The 16164-nt window shown below is 48.0% G+C and overlaps 1 protein-coding gene across 2 annotated transcripts in view; it reads left to right on the top strand.

Annotated features, from left to right (window-relative positions):
* Positions 1-16164, top strand: part of LOC147698808 (E3 ubiquitin-protein ligase TTC3-like) — a 1930429-nt gene that overhangs the window by 1732258 nt on the left and 182007 nt on the right. For both annotated transcript variants that reach the window (XR_015299370.1, XM_086935404.1), the window contains exon 43: positions 5960-6101. Coding sequence is in view for 1 of the 2 variants with exons in the window: in XM_086935404.1 (XP_086791530.1) it covers positions 5960-6101 (142 nt within the window). In the remaining variant the exon portion in view is untranslated. The remainder of the gene's footprint in view (positions 1-5959; positions 6102-16164) is intronic.

Here is a 16164-nt window from a genome sequence, read left to right on the forward strand (position 1 = left end):
CTTGCACCAGCTGGGGTTCTACATCAATGTGCCGAAGTCACACCTGTGTCCCTCTCAGAAGCTCCTTTTCATCGGAGCGGTTCTCGACTCGGCGCAGTTTCGGGTTTACCCACCCGAACAGCGGGTTCGGGACATACAGGTTCTGATTCCAATCTTCCAGCCTTTATCCCGGGTTTCGGTCATGTTGACGCTGCGCCTTCTGGGGCTGATGGCTTCCTGCATCCTTCTGGTGCATCACGCCCGGTGGCGGATGCGGGCTCTGCAGTGGGACCTGAAGTTTCAGTGGGCCCAGCATCAGGGCAACCTGTCCGACCATGTCCTGATCTCGGAGGGCACTGCGAGACAGCTGCAGTGGTGGCTCACGGACCGCGATTGGGTCAACGGCATATCCCTCTCCCTTCCCCAACCGGAGCACGTAGTTGTGACGGAAGCGTCCCTCCAGGGCTGGGGAGGCCACATGGGAGAGGCGGAGATCAGAGGCCTCTGGTCTCCGGCGGAGTCTCTGCTCCATATCAACCTTTTGGAGCTACGGGCGATTCGTCTAGCACTGAAGGCATTCCTTCCGTCTGTCTGAGGTAGTGTAGTGCAGGTGTTCACGGTCAACACCACCGCCATGTGGTACTGCAACAAACAGGGCGGGGTGGGGTCTTGGACTCTCTGCCAGGAGGCTCTGCGCCTCTGGCAATGGCTGGAACATCAGGGCGTGACTCTGATGGTTCAACACCTGGCAGGTTCTCTGAACGCCAGGGCGGACGAACTCAGCCGCCGGTGCATGATGGATCACAAATGGCGTCTGAACTCGGACGTGGCGCAAGGTCTCTTTCAGCAGTGGGGAGAGCCTTGGTTAGATCTATTCGCCACCGAAGAGAACGCGCAATGTCATCAGTTCTGCGCGTTGGAATTTCCAAGACGGCACTCGCTCGGAGACGCTTTTCGGCGCGAGTGGAGTTGCGGTCTGTTGTACGCCTTTCCGCCTATACCACTTCTGCCCAGAGTGCTGAAGAAGATCAAGCGCGACCGGGCACAAGTTATCCTTGTGGCTCCGGACTGGGCACGAAGGTACTGGTATCCCGAGCTACTCAGTATGTCAGTCGATCCCCCAGTTCGTCTGCCTCTTCAGTAGGACATTCTGTCGCAGCAGCAGGGGACGGTCCTCCACCCGAACCTGTCCAGTCTCCACCTCCATGCTTGGAGATTGAGCGGCGACAGTTGAGGCCATTTGACTTGCCTCCTGAAGTCTGTAACATCATTCTGGCAGCCAGGCGTCCCTCCACAAAGTTGGTATAGGCCTGCAGGTGGAATAGATTTGTGGCATGGTGCACAGCAAAGGCTGTGGATCCCCTTAATGCCCCCCTTTCTGAGGTTCTCCTCTTGCTTCTCTCTCTTGCCCAGCAGGGCTCTGCTCTGGGCACTGTCAAGGGCTATCTCTCAGCTCTTTCAGCCTTTCTGCGGCTGCCTGATCAGCCTTCTTTGTTCAAGTCCCCTATCGTTAATCGATTCCTGAAGGGCATCACTCATACGTTCCCTCCTGTTCCCTTCGTGATGCCTCAGTGGGACTTGAACCTGGTTCTTACGTTTCTGATGTGCGCTCCCTTTGAGCCACTGCACAACTGTCCTCTTCGCCTTCTTTCTTTGAAGACTGCCTTCCTGGTAGCCATCACCTCTGCCAGTAGAGTGAGTGAGCTACAGGCTCTGTCTTGTAAGCCTCCTTTCCTTTCAGTCCATCCGGACAAGGTTGTGTTACGAACAAGGTCCTCCTTCCTACCCAAGGTAGTCACGGCCTTCCACATTGGGCAATCCATCACCTTGCCCACCTTCTTTCCGCCTCCGCACCCCTCAAGAGAGGAAGAGAGGCTCCACAGTCTGGACCCAAAACGTGCGCTCTCATTTTATTTGAATCGCAAACAACAGTTCCGGGTGGATGATCAACTCTTTGTTGGATACGCGGGCGCTAAGAAAGGGAAACCGGTGCACAAGCGGACCATCTCCCGGTGGATCATCTTGTGCATCCAGGCGTGTTACTCCTTGGCTAAGAAGGAACCACCTGTTGGGCTGAGGGCTCATTCCACTCGAGCCACAGCCACTACAACTGCCTTGGGCCGAGGTGTGCCCTTGCAGGACATTTGCCAGGCGGCTACGTGGGCCTCGCTGCACATGTTTGCACGGCATTATTGCCTGGACAGTCCAGTCCGGAGGGATGGCTACTTTGGCCGTTCCGTCCTCCAGGACTTTCTGGTATGATTAGTGGTTCGCAGACCCACCACCACGGGGTTGGTATTGCCTGGGTATCTATTCTAAGGTAAGGAATCTATCACTAACGTGTCTCTTTCAGATGCACAAGTTACTACTTGTGTAACGATATATCTGTAAGAGACATTAGTTGGTGATAGATTCCTTACCGACCCACCCATCCTCCCCGTTCTGCGAACCGATATCTAGGGTTAAGGTCATCCCCTTTCAGGGCCCTAGTTTCATTGCACCAGTGTTGGTTTTTGGCATGGCTCTGCGCTTCTGGCGCGGAAAAGCTGTGTCTAAGAACTGACTTCAGCACGCGGAGGCGGCGTCTAAGTACTCCGACGACGTCATCACAGCGCCCACGACGCCGAGGACGGACGCGGAGCCGCAGACTACGCCTACCGACTCACAAGGGTACTGCTACGCAAAAGTTTCCGGATCCAGTCTGACGCCTGGGGATATTCTAAGGTAAGGAATCTATCACTAACTAATGTCTCTTACGGATATATCGTTACACAAGTAGTAACTTGTGCTTATAGGAGTCAAGATGCATGTGGCAAACGCAACTGTGCAACACCACCACCTGCTAGTCCTCAGAGTTACTGCTCAACAATCTCCAGATCCACTCTGTTGCCTAGGGAATATCGTACGGTAACGAATCGGCGGCTAAATAGTCGCTATCAGATAAGGCATTACTGAAGTTAAGTGACTTGTTCTTCACAGTAACGACAGAAAAGCAAAATCTCTAATATTTCTGAGCAGGCACATCCTGTTGGATGCTCAAGATTGTGTGTGAATTGTAGGAAGGTGGATACCTGACTATGGTTGCCCCCAACTTTTTGCCTGGTGTTTTGCTGGTTTTCCGACTTAGTTGACCTGGGGCCCTGCTATTCAGGACCCCAGGCCTACTGCTCTCTCTGTAAAATGGATTCCATGTACCTTAGGTAACTAACCAATTGGTACTGGGCCACCTTATCAGACCCTGTAACTCAGGGCATAGGTGTACCCAGGGCCTACCCGGGGCTGCAGCATGTATTATGCCACCCCTGGCTGGCCATTTAAATCTGACACAACTGGCTGCACGACAGCTGGGGCAAGGTGGTGTAATCACCCTTTGCTTTAGATATAGTATACCTATATCTAACCCTAAAATGGACACATAGATTCCTATCAGTCACTCCTATGGCAGGCCTTGACAATCCTGAAGGCAGAGTGCTTGGAATCATGTGAGATGGTGCTCTGGCATGAGCTGAGCCCGTTTGCAGCTTCCAGAACCAAGTCCTAATAGCTGTTCCATGATAACGCATACCATATACTCTTAAGTGCATTATAATCCTCGCGGTTATATGCCAACTCTGGTATCGCTTTATCAAAACATGTCGAGTAAGGTGTCATACGAATTGGAATACTAACCCCTCGCCAATTCTGGCGACGGGGTTAGCATTCCACCCTTCTAGAGGGACACGACATGTATGTAACTGTGAACCCCGGTTAAAGGTAAATCAAGCCTCAGAATCACAAAATGGATGCTGCCACCACAGACACAAGTCTGACCTCCTGCTACTGGGAGTCCTTCCAGCGAGGGAGGCTTGGACAAAGAGTTTCCTGTCAGGGGAGGTGCTAGCACCATCCCAGACAGGGTTTTGTGTATCCTGGGTAGGCAGGGCTTTAGAGGAAGGTGACTGCAAGTGGCACCCCGGTGCTCACTATGCATAGGCCGGCTAGAACCAGTTCCAGGGGCACACCAGCCCCTGAGCTGGGTAAAGTCCGGCATGGGAGAGGGGTGTAACCACCCCCCTTCCTGGTCCCACCCATGGGCAGGACCTAGTCCCGTACCAACCCCTTTCTTTAGTATAAAGGTGGGAGCGGGGACCCTTCCAAATTAGATCATCTTTGAATCCTGAAACTACTTTTTACGAAAGGAACTCAAGACTTCTTCCTAAGATTTCTCCCTTGTGACTAAGGAGTAGTCACCCTGCACCCGCAGGCACCATCTAAAGAACACTGCGGTTTGCTGCACGTCCTTCCTCCGGAATCCGACCGACCAGCACGACGAGACCCGGCTTCCCTGGCACCTCTGACCTCTACCTACATCATCAGCCCAGCTGAGATTCGTGGGTGTGACGAGACCTCGAGGGACCGGCTATCTTCAGAACTGCACGACGCTTATCCAGCACGACCGCCGAGGGATCCTCGAGTGAGTGCTTTGGGGTTCGAGAAGCCCTAACCCTGAGCAGCTCCAGCACCGAAGACCAGCCCCCCAGCATCCACCAGATCTGCGTGGGACCCTTCTGCTCTTTGCTGCTCACAGCGTTGTCCGGCACCTTGCCTGCTGGCTTGTGGCACTCTTGACGACGCACCACAACGACAACACCGCTGGTCTGGTTGCTCCAGACTGGCCCTTGCTCCCCTCCAACAGAGGAGCACCCCGGACCCTCCTGGTCCACTCCAGATGCCATTTTAAGTCCACCGCGTGGGCTTGCATTTGCCAAGACTTGTTGCCCCAATCCTGGGCCCAGCGACGTCGACAGCAGATACCTTCGTGGGACAGCTCGCACCTCCATCCTGGTAGCCGACAACGCCTCCTGGTCCGTGAGACTGCAGAGCCCAGCGTCGCCCACTCACCTGGTCGAGGTGACTCCATCCGGTGCCATCCTGGTGCCCATCTAATCACTGGCTAGTGATTCAGAACTTGGTCCCCTCTGCTTACAGGTATCCTCCGTCATCGATCCAGGCTTGGATCCCTCCGAATCTCTTCACTGGTCGCCTGCCAGCAACTTCTTCTTTCAGGCTCCATAGACTGCAACGAGGATTCCCGACGTCTTTCCAGACCTATGCAGCCGCAGCCCCTGGGCTAGGTAACCTCAGCATTTCGGTGCTCCAGCATAGCCTCACTATCCAGTGGTCCAGATCCTTTTTCGTTTCAGCTCTACCTAGTCGGATTCGTCCGATAACACTAACTTTACGAAATCTAGCATCCATAGACTTTGTCCCGCATCCCGAGTGAGAGTGCACACTCTGCACCCGATCTCCCTGGGCCTCCTGGTAGTAATCTGAAGGTTCAGTAGTCAAGTCCTAGCGATCCTAAAGTCTATTAGAGTAGTGCTCACCTGCTAGTAATTTTGCATTCCACTTTTGTAGTATATGGTTTTTCGTGCCCCTCGGGCATTTGTGTAAATTGTGCAACTTGAAGTATTTTCGTAAGAGCTTTGTATTGTGCTTAGCACCCTGTCCCCATAAAGAGTCCAGGGTTGTTGTGTTCTAAATATCCTTTTATTTTCATAACAACTTGTGTGGTGTCCTTTCCCTTGGTGTTCAAGGGGTATATATGATGGTATAACAGCTGGCTTAACACGCCCTCTAGAGTTTAGCCTAAAGACTGCTCTTGTCCATGCTACTAGGATAGCTGGTCTACGGTTGACTTACAACCAATCATCAATGAGGGTTGTTTGGACTGATACAAAGTGCTCACTATAATAGTGAACATTATATATCAGGCCAACTTCTCACATGAATGTCCCGGTGTAACTATGTGACAGACCTAACAACATTAAGGATTTATATGGGTCAAAAATAGATGATATTAGAGATTTATAACAACAGCCAGGCTAGGATTGGGGTTTTGGATCATTATATAGTATCTAAATTCTTTATTCGTCAGTTCAGCATTCTGGGATTGGATATACTGGTCATCTGTAACAAATTCTTTTTGTTTTCTGTGCAGTGCTGAACTTTCCAGCTTTGTAAAAGCGACTCGGGTTAAAAATGGACACAGCTTTACTGGGTTAGATTCCAGCGAGGTCATCAGCAGGGTAACCGAATTTATATTAGATTATCAGAGTAAAACATCATCACATAAAGAAGCGGTAAGTCTTTTGTTTACTTCTCACTGATTTATGCATGAAAAGTCTCACAAATGAGTTGTAGCTGTGCAGTTCGTTTGGAATTTATATCAGTATCGTATATTAAGATTTAAGATTACATTTGTTTCTTGGGTATAGCAAGATAACGAATAATTCAAAATCGTCAACCCCAGATGAAAGGGCAAAAGAACAACCTACAATGGCCAAGCCATATGTACCAAGAGATCGGATATTCAAAAAAGATGCAGCTGCAACAGGTTTCATTTAAGCAATTCCCCAAAAGTACAGTCATACAAAAAAAACACAGGAGCTCTATCTGTGACCAGTGGAAGATAGGATAGCGAGGAAGCAATGTTAAAGAAAAAACTCAGAAGAGGAAGGGAGTCATCAGCTAAGGAGTATTCAATTGCACCATACCTTGTGCATGTACAAGGAGATCCCACAGTCAAATACAATTAAAATCAATCTAGATCATGGGCCAGGCTTTCCAAAATGCCCTTTCCAAGTCAGCCTCTGAGAGTTGGAACTTCTACTTCTGTTCTCCACCCTCAGTTAGACATGATAGAACATTAAAGCCGGACATCCTCTAGCTAAAAAGTTCTTTTTATATAACCGTCAATGCTCTTTTCCTGCTGACAGTGTTGAGATTAAAGTCCAGGAAATATAGTTGTCTCCTCCATCAACACAATTTTCTTCTACGCAGCCACTTGGAGAATTTGCTCCTTCAACTCTTGTCTTGTCCAGCCTTTAATGAATTGGAGAACATTCAAAACGAGGTTACCACCACATTACGTTTTTCATCTTGGAGACCATTAAGAGCTCAGTTATGAACTCCACCTTCTCCCCAGAATATGGAATTCTACTGAATACTCCCCAAAACGTGTAGTGTGTTGCTCTTTCTCAGACTTCCTTGCATCTCAAATCTAATATTATTAGTAGGGCATCCACATAATTCTTCCTGATTAACTCCAAGTCCCACACTCCGGGGGCACTAGAGTGCCCGGCGCAAGATGGCTGCACCGTAGTGGAGCTCTGTGGGCCAGGCGGAATAGTCCTACACATCCGCCTTCCAAAGCCACCACTATAGGATAGAAATACACTGCAGTAGAGACAGGATCCGATGAAACTGGTTGGAGCCTGGGAAGAGATGCTGTGCGCCGCCTGGGGCATGTTGGCCTGAGATCGCACCGTGTGCAGAGCTGAGGCGGGGCTGTACCGATACATAGGAACTTTGTGGCCCCCACTTGATTTGTTTGGGATTGGGGCAGGTGGAGCAGCACTGAAACTGTCCTGTGCGTCTACACATGGTGAATTGGGCCCGAGAACAATGAAGGCGATGCAGAGAGTTGGTAGCATCGGACTAGTGCTGAGATGGTGGCACCCGCCGGAGATCGTTGTATTGAGCGCTGTGGCAGAGACTGAACGTCTTGCGGTGCAGCGGCCTGACCTCTCTGGCCACTACCGAAAAGAGAAATACAGTGAATGAACTGTGAGTACCTCTGGATATAGTCGCACCTGTATGCCCATTTAGAAATAAGGCCTGTAGGGGGGCGCTAGAGGGCGCACTGCGGGATGGCTGGCTGAAAAGACAGCTCCACTGTTGAGCCTACGCTGGTTGGGTAAGATGGCGCCTGCCACTGAGTTGTCGCTGCAATTTCGATAATTATTTATATATAAACACCTCGAACTACTGCTGCATAACAACACAGCTATACGCCTAGTACTGTATTGGCGCATATATGGATGGATAATGACGACAAGAGAAGAATAATGGCTTAAAACACACAGACATTTGCTGCGCCGAGCGAGACAAGATGGCGGCCCCCAGGGTGATCAGATAGTGCGACTAACGGACTACCGCACACTCTCCTATGATGCAGTTGGCCAAATACACGGAAACAATGCATGGATGGCACCACACGCGGCGTTCCGATTGACGGATAATGTTGCCCAGTGCCATATGGAACACCCTGCCAATTCTGTAGTGAGCGCTGTACCGGCATCGATACGCGCCACATGTGAGACGGCGTAGAGACGGGCGCTGCCTCATGTATAGCCGTGATTCCCGTTGTGTGCTGGAGATCATCGAACCCCTCTAACATAGTCTGATACCGGGGGTTGTGATATTCATTGCCTGGTGTAATTGTGACGTGCATGAGCCGACCGTACTGCACAAGCTGCACTGCCTTGAGTAGATCCTGTCATGGTAATCAGGTGCACCTGTTTATTAGCGTTCCGGCTGCGCACTACATAAACGTATCTAATCAATGGCCTCCTGTGCCTGGTAACTACGCACCGCCTTTAGTGTAAGTCACTCTCCAGGTGGAAACAGTATTACTTGGCTGCCGCCTTTGACAAATCTGCTCATGCAATATCTACCCCGATTGGCTAATAACGACTCTTCGCGCCAAACGGCCATTTTGGTGAGGACGTCGGATGGAATGTGGTGCGGGGCATATGTACGGATCACTTCCCTGCTGAGGCGTATTATTGGACAACAGGGCACACGTGGCCTCCTGTGCTCACTTTCTGGACACTGAGACATAGCACAGTGTAGTGGACCCACCTACACACATGATACTGTACTTGGAGGCTGGTATGTACACGCATGAGTAGTAACTCCTTCACCGTTGACAACACCCCATTGCCACCCTGCCGCCAGTGGGTGCATTTGCGAGACAGCACTTTGCGTTCTTTGTAGTGCTGTATTGTATTGCGCCTCACTGAGGATCTGCAGCACAGTTTGCCGCTCCGAGATGGGGAAACCGGACAAGCAGCAACCAAAACTCAACTTTGAGCAACGCAGGACGACACAGACGCCTGCATCCCACTCGGACACGGAGACGGACACAGAACGTGGCGCAACGCAGTGGATGGAGTCCATTCTGAAAGCCATCCAGTCCAGCCTCCAGGACATAAACGGTAAGCTAGACCACCTCACCTGCAGTGTCGACAATATGGCGGCGAAGATGGATAAGCATGGCGAAAGACTGGATGAGGCGGAAACAAGACTATCAGTGGTGGAGGATGAAGCACGCACAAGCACGTCTAAATGCACTGGCTTTGATAAAATACTGGAAGTCATCAGATCCAAGGCGGAGGATTTGGAAGCCAGGTCGCGTCGCAACAATGTCTGCATCGCAGGCGTTTTGTAAGTTGGGTGCGTGAGGAGCACTCCATTTTTCTAATGTTTATTTTGTAATCAAATGGTGCTGCGATTATTTAGGATAGTCACTCCTAATGTCACAGAGTAGTTTGATGGGTGAATGTGCCCACCTAATCGCGCACTGTTCACCTGGTGCTCCACACTTTACTGATTGTTATTCTTATTTCCACAATTTAAACCACTCTTTTTTCTCTGTTATTTCATATTCTTTTTAATCACTCTTTTCTCTCTAACATTTTTTCTTGTTATTTACAATACTCAAAACAATATTCATTTGTATTCTTTACATTTCAAAAAAACATTTCAAAAGAACATGTATTCTCTACTTCGTTTCAACATTATATTTAACATACATAATCACTACTTTCTTGTTGAGCCCAATGTATTTCGGCACCTGTTTGGCGCCTTCATCAGGTGAAAATCTGTGAAAAATCAAAAGTACATGATGTAAGTGATTGTGTTTGTTGGACATGGGCGTTCATGTGAGTGTTTGCTTTAAATTCATACCTGGGTACAACAACCTCTCTGTATTGGTGTGACTATGCTTGTTTTCGCCTTGACCGTAAATTTTCTGTTTGAACAAAACAAGAACCAATCTAGTTGATTGTTCATCAAATTTGATAATCAAAGATACCCTCTCCTGAGTAAATGACATACCTCTGTCTTTTTCGCCGAAAAAACAATCTCTGTAACAACAAATATAAACGACCTTAGTAATCTGCTTCAACACTATCGTGGGAAAACATTGTTGAAAAAACCTCAAAATTATCCACACCCTACCTTATCTTCTTACGTTCTAATCCGTCTGAAAAAAACAGACAGAGAAAATTCTGCGTCATTACTCTATCTCTAATCCTTTCCTCACTCTTATTCTTGATATAGTATTGTCTGTACCTGTATGTACGCTAGTTAATCTTCCGGGAAAGAAACCGCAGCCCTGTGCTCGCTCCTGTTTACCCTTCGCTTGTTGCCTGTTTCTTACGAACTCCGCGAACTCCGCATCCGGTGCCAAACTGTTAACATCAATGACGGACTACCTACGAGCCATTTCACAATAGATGTATCGTAATCGACGCCATCTTAGTGTGGTGAATTCCTTTTACCTTCTCATGATATTTATTTCACTATCATCTTGTTTACGTTATCTGAGAGCTTAAACATACCGCAAACTCAAAAAATTAATAAAACTTATTTGAAGTTGGATGTTCTTTATACCTTCATCACCATTATCTTTCCTTTGTTAAGAACTTCACTCACGACAGTCCGCACCTACTTTACGTACATAGTTTATATATAGTAATGACGCAGAATTTTCTCTGTCTGTTTTTTTCAGACGGATTAGAGCGTAAGAAGATAAGGTAGGGTGTGGATAATTTTGAGATTTTTTTCAACAATGTTTTCCCACGATAGTGTTGAAGCAGATTACCAAGGTCGTTTATATTTGTTGTTACATAGATTGTTTTTTCGGCGAAAAAGACAGAGGTATGTCATTTACTCAGGAGAGGGTATCTTTGATTATCAAATTTGATGAACAATCAACTAAAGATTGGTTCTTGTTTTGTTCAAACAGAAAATTTACGGTCAAGGCGAAAACAGGCATAGTCACACCAATACAGAGAGGTTGTTGTACCCAGGTATGAATTTAAAGCAAACACTCACGTGAACCCCCATGTCCAACAAACACAATCCCTTACATCAGGTACTTTTGATTTTTCACAGATTTTCACCTGATGAAGGCGCCAAACAGGTGCCGAAATGCATTGGGCTCAACAAGAAAGTAGTGATTATGTATGTTAAATATAATGTTGAAACGAAGTAGAGAATACATGTTCTTTTGAAATGTTCTTTTGAAATGTAAAGAATACAAATGAATATTGTTTTGAGTATTGTAAATAACAAGAAAAAATGTTAGAGAGAATAGAGTGATTAAAAAGAATATGAAATAATAGAGAAAAAAGAGTGGTTTAAATTGTGGAAATAAGAATAACAATCAGTAAAGTGTGGAGCACCAGGTGAACAGTGCGCGATTCGGTGGGCACATTCACCCATCATAACTACTCTGCATCGCAGGCGTGCCAGAATCCACAAATACGGGCAAGATGGAGACGTATGTAGAGGAACTCTGCCTGACACTTTTTGGCAAAGACGCACTGTCGCCGATATTTATTGTGGAGAGGGCCCATCGTACCCTTGCACCGCATTCCCCACCAGGCATACCACCCAGGCCAATAGTGGCACGCATCTTGAATTATCGGGACCGGGATGCTATATTGCGGATGGCACACGAGCAAAAAGACCTCACCTTCCAAAATAACCAACTGGAATCCTACCCTGATTACACGATGGCTGTGCAGCAGGCCCGCAAAGAATTTGGCGTAGCTAAAGCCAAATTACGTGACTTGAAAATAGAATATGCCATGCTGTACCCAACGCGTCTGAAGGTAACTTGGAATGGCAAACTGACGATGCTCTCCACACCCAAGGCCGCGAACGACTTCATCAAAACCATTGTCGCCACTCGGAAGAACAGAGGAAGTCAAGATCAAGAACAAGACGAGGAATGATGGTTTGCTGGGAAATGGATACTGTTGGCGACACTGGTTCTCACGGATGACCCCCGACAACCTGGTAGGGACTACAATGGCTGATATGGCTGCTGAATTGACTCGTGATCTGCGCCCCACCAGCGATAAGTCCACATTCTACACTATTGCCCGCCACTAGTAAGCACGACTTTTCAGGCGTGGACATGTATAAACTTTCTCAATATACCATAGATGATGCATCGCCTGGAGGGCATGGGGTCTCAGTACACCAATATATCGTACTCTGAGTGGGTGCGTCCGCATCCTCGCAGAGGTGGCGGGGGTATGGACCTGGGAACAGAGCAGTCACTGCGTGGACTGGGAAGGTATGGATGTAAATAAGGACATAGCGCTTGATGAACTAAGAGACAGGCTGCAGAGTCATTGCGCTATATACACCTTCACGAACGTTTCCGATCGATCCAGTCCCAAGCTTTCAGCACACCATGGGCAAAGTGTGTACATGTTACAACATTCTAGTACTGTGTGATTTCTGTTAAATTTCTATACAGGTGGCTGAACTGTAACTCATGTCCATGCACTTCTATTAGGTTGGGGGGAACTGGGTAGACACAGTGATGCCACTTGGTTGTAATGCAAGTATATCTGTACTCTCTGGAGAACTATGTATGCGACTTGGACACACTCATACATCAGCTCACGTATCCATACCACTGGATGGAGTGGGGGGATAATGTGCTACATGGTGGAAAGATGAACTTTGAAGTATATGCAGGATGAGCTTGGGTCCCTCCGCGCATTTGTATGAGTCTCTGCAAGGGACTACCTATAATGTTTACTCTGTTATTTATTTGTCTTTGGTATACTATGGCTCCTACTGCCACTGCGGGTCCTGGCACTGCATGTACCCCCTCTCAGGTTAACGTTGCTGGTACAATGTCACAAGTGTTGTGCCATGCGAGGCAGAGTAAGCTGCGTTCCTTGCCGACTGCTGTGCTATCTGCGGACTTTACGCATTGCACTGATAGTTACCAGTATTGAATGTTGTGATGCGGCACTTAGGTTGCTAATCGATAGCTTAGTCCGCCCCCATCCGTTAGATCGGATGGAGATGTGCAGTCTACATCCCCACGAAAGTTCTATGCAATTGGGATGTTTAATTGGGGTATGGCATCAGCAGGTTTGGGCTGCTGTTGTGGGTGGGGGGTGGGACTCGAGGGTCACTGTTTTAGTTAATGGATCAGACTACTTAAGATGCACTGCCTACATCCAACCGGAGTATGACTGCTGTTTTATATATGGCGCCTACATGCATTATCTGTTCTCTTACATAAGGAGGTCTTGTTTAGATCAGACAGAGAAAGTCCACAGATCACACTGGCAGTTCCCATGGCTACGACTACGTTAAATGCACAAACGTTAAACTTACTCACTTGGAATATAAGACCCAAGAAGGATACGACAGATATTCGCATGCCTGGATAGATGGCACAATGATATTGTTATGTTCCAGGAAACACACGACGCTCCACTCTTGCATACACAGGTGGGAAGGAGGTGGGCGGAATCTATTCACTGCTCAAAATACTCATCATACTCTAGAGGAGTTTCCATTCTAGTGAAGAAAGGTACAAATTTCAAAATTGACACGACACTAGACACGAATGGCCACTACATTATACTCAAGGGTAGACTACGGGGTTGGCAACTGACACTGGTTAACACATACGGCCCAAACACTGATGCACCTGACTTTTATAACGAGGTTTGGCAGCAACTAAATACTGAGGCTGATCAGACTTTGCTTTGGGGTGGTGACCTAAATATTGCTCTAGATGATAGTGTGGACAGGTCGGGTAATACGACGGAACAACACACACAGGCCCGTGCCAAACTGCATGATATTATGTTGGATCTCAATATCAAAGACATCTGGAGGGCACGTAATCCAGGAGTTAGAGAAGCGACGCTTGCGTCGGTGGCGCATGGTAGCTGGTTGCGCATTGATTACTGGCTGGGTTCGGATGACCTACTATTGTGGACCCAGACAATCACACACATGCCCAAAACTCGGACCACAACCCCATCAAGCTGTCCCTACAAATACCCAATTATATGCCACCACCTTACAGCTGGAGGTTCAATGCTGTATCGCTTACTGACTCACTCTATGCAATTACCATAGAAAAGGCAATTAGAGAATACTTTACTGACGACGCTGGCCTCTAATGGGAGGTGTTTAAAGCCACAATACGTGGTGTCTGTATCAGCACGACGGCAGGGATATTGCGTGATATCAGAGCGCAGCTGACCCGTTGCGAGTCCAAACTCAGTGCATTAGAACATCAATATGAAAGAGCACCACATCCTTCTATACTTAGTGAAATTAGAAGCACACTAACTGAACATCAAGCATTTGCAGCGGACGAGATTAAGTATCTGAGTAAAAGACACATAGCCAGAGCTTACGGAGAGGGCGGCCGTCCTAGGCGGATACTGGCGTCTAAAATCTGTGCCGGCCGCAAATCCCACACTATAACGCAGATTAAAGGGGATGATGATATTACACATACGGATCAAATGGGTATACTGCAGAGCTTTGTTTCAAATTATAGTGACTTATATAAGTCACGGCCGGTAGCTACACAGCGTGAAACGCTCCGCTATCTGGAGGACATTGCCATTGCATGGCTCTCCGACGCACAACGTGAATATTTATCTCTGCCAATCACTGTAGAGGAAGTGATGGAAGTGATCCAATCATTGCCAAATGGCAAGGCTCCAGGCCCTGACTGATTCACGTGTGAATTCTACAAAACCTATAAAGATATCCTGGCGCCCCGTCTCGTTGCAATGTTTGGTGCGGCACATGACGCCCAGATACTCCCATCCACACTACTTGAAGCGATGATCATAGCACTTCTTAAACCAGACAAGGATCCTGACAGATGTAACTCATATCGCCCGCTGTCTTTGCTGAATGTGGACTCGAAAATTCTCGCAAAACACTCACCACACGATTACAACCCCTCATGACGAATTTGGTCCTCCTGGACCAATCGGGGTTTATACCCTCTAGAAACACCACACACAACACCAGGACACTCTTTGCGGTCTCTCATTACCTGATCCCGACCACGAAAGCTGTAGCGGTTATGCTGGATGCCGCTAAGGCATTTGATTCCATAGAGTGGTCCTATCTAATCACAATACTTCATAGGATGGGCTTCCCCCTAATATTTATTCAATGGATCCAACTGTTATACTCACAACCCACGACCAGAGTTAAAATCAATGGCTACGTCTCGGAGGCCTTTAGTATAGAAAGGGGGACCAGACAAGGCTGCCCACTGTCCCCTCTCCTATTTGCCCTATCCCTGGAGCCCCTGGCCTGCATAGTTCGACAGAAGCATCATCACCTGGCGCTCCAATTCTCGAGTAGACCCATGCATATATCCCTCTATGCAGACGACAAGGTTCTATATGTCCGCGACCCCGCACGAAATCTGGACCCCCTCTTACGTACCCTCCATATTCCCACTGACAGACACTACCCTGCCACACGCGATGGAATTCCCATTGGAGTGGCAAACAGATCCCATACGTTACCTGGGAATATGGTTCCATAGAGACCCAGAATTAGTCCTGCAGACGAATTACGGCAGAGCCATAGATTCACTAGAGGACAAAATCAAGAGGTGGATTCAGCTCCCTTTATCACTAGCTGACCGCATAGCAATAGTAAAGATGGTCGTGGTTCCCAAACTCCTCTACCTCTTCAATAATATCCCCTTTCAACCGCCAAGGGAAGTCTTCAAACGTATAACCACGATGGTTCTGAAGCTGATTTGGACGGGTAAGCAAGCACGCATCACCCTAGCTATATTGAAATTACCATACTACAAAGGTGGATGGGGTGTGCCAGACTTCTTGCTATACTACTTATGTGCCCAGGCCCAATATGCCACCTTTTGGTACCATAAAACCCCGTACTTGACTCACGTAGCTATCGAGGATGGAGACGCTGAGCCTGTCCCACTGGACGCCATCATCACACATGACAGACCCCCACTCCACAACAAAGATATCCATACAATTGACACTACAAATGCAGCATGGAGACAATTAGGTCAACTAGCACACAAACTGCCGCTATACGCTCCTGCTTTGCCACTACATCATCATCCCAACTTGTCGGTAACCACTGAAGCTGTGGGTATGGGTCTCCTAAATCAGGTGGGGATAGTCTCAATGGGAGACTTGTATAAGGATGGAGTATTCCTCACGGAACATGATTTGGCCTATATACAAAACCCAACACTATTATTTCACTTTACATTTCACAGGCTAAAAG

Source organism: Lissotriton vulgaris, chromosome 8 (assembly GCF_964263255.1).
Source record: "Lissotriton vulgaris chromosome 8, aLisVul1.2, whole genome shotgun sequence".
NCBI classification, from domain to species: Eukaryota; Metazoa; Chordata; class Amphibia; order Caudata; family Salamandridae; genus Lissotriton; species Lissotriton vulgaris.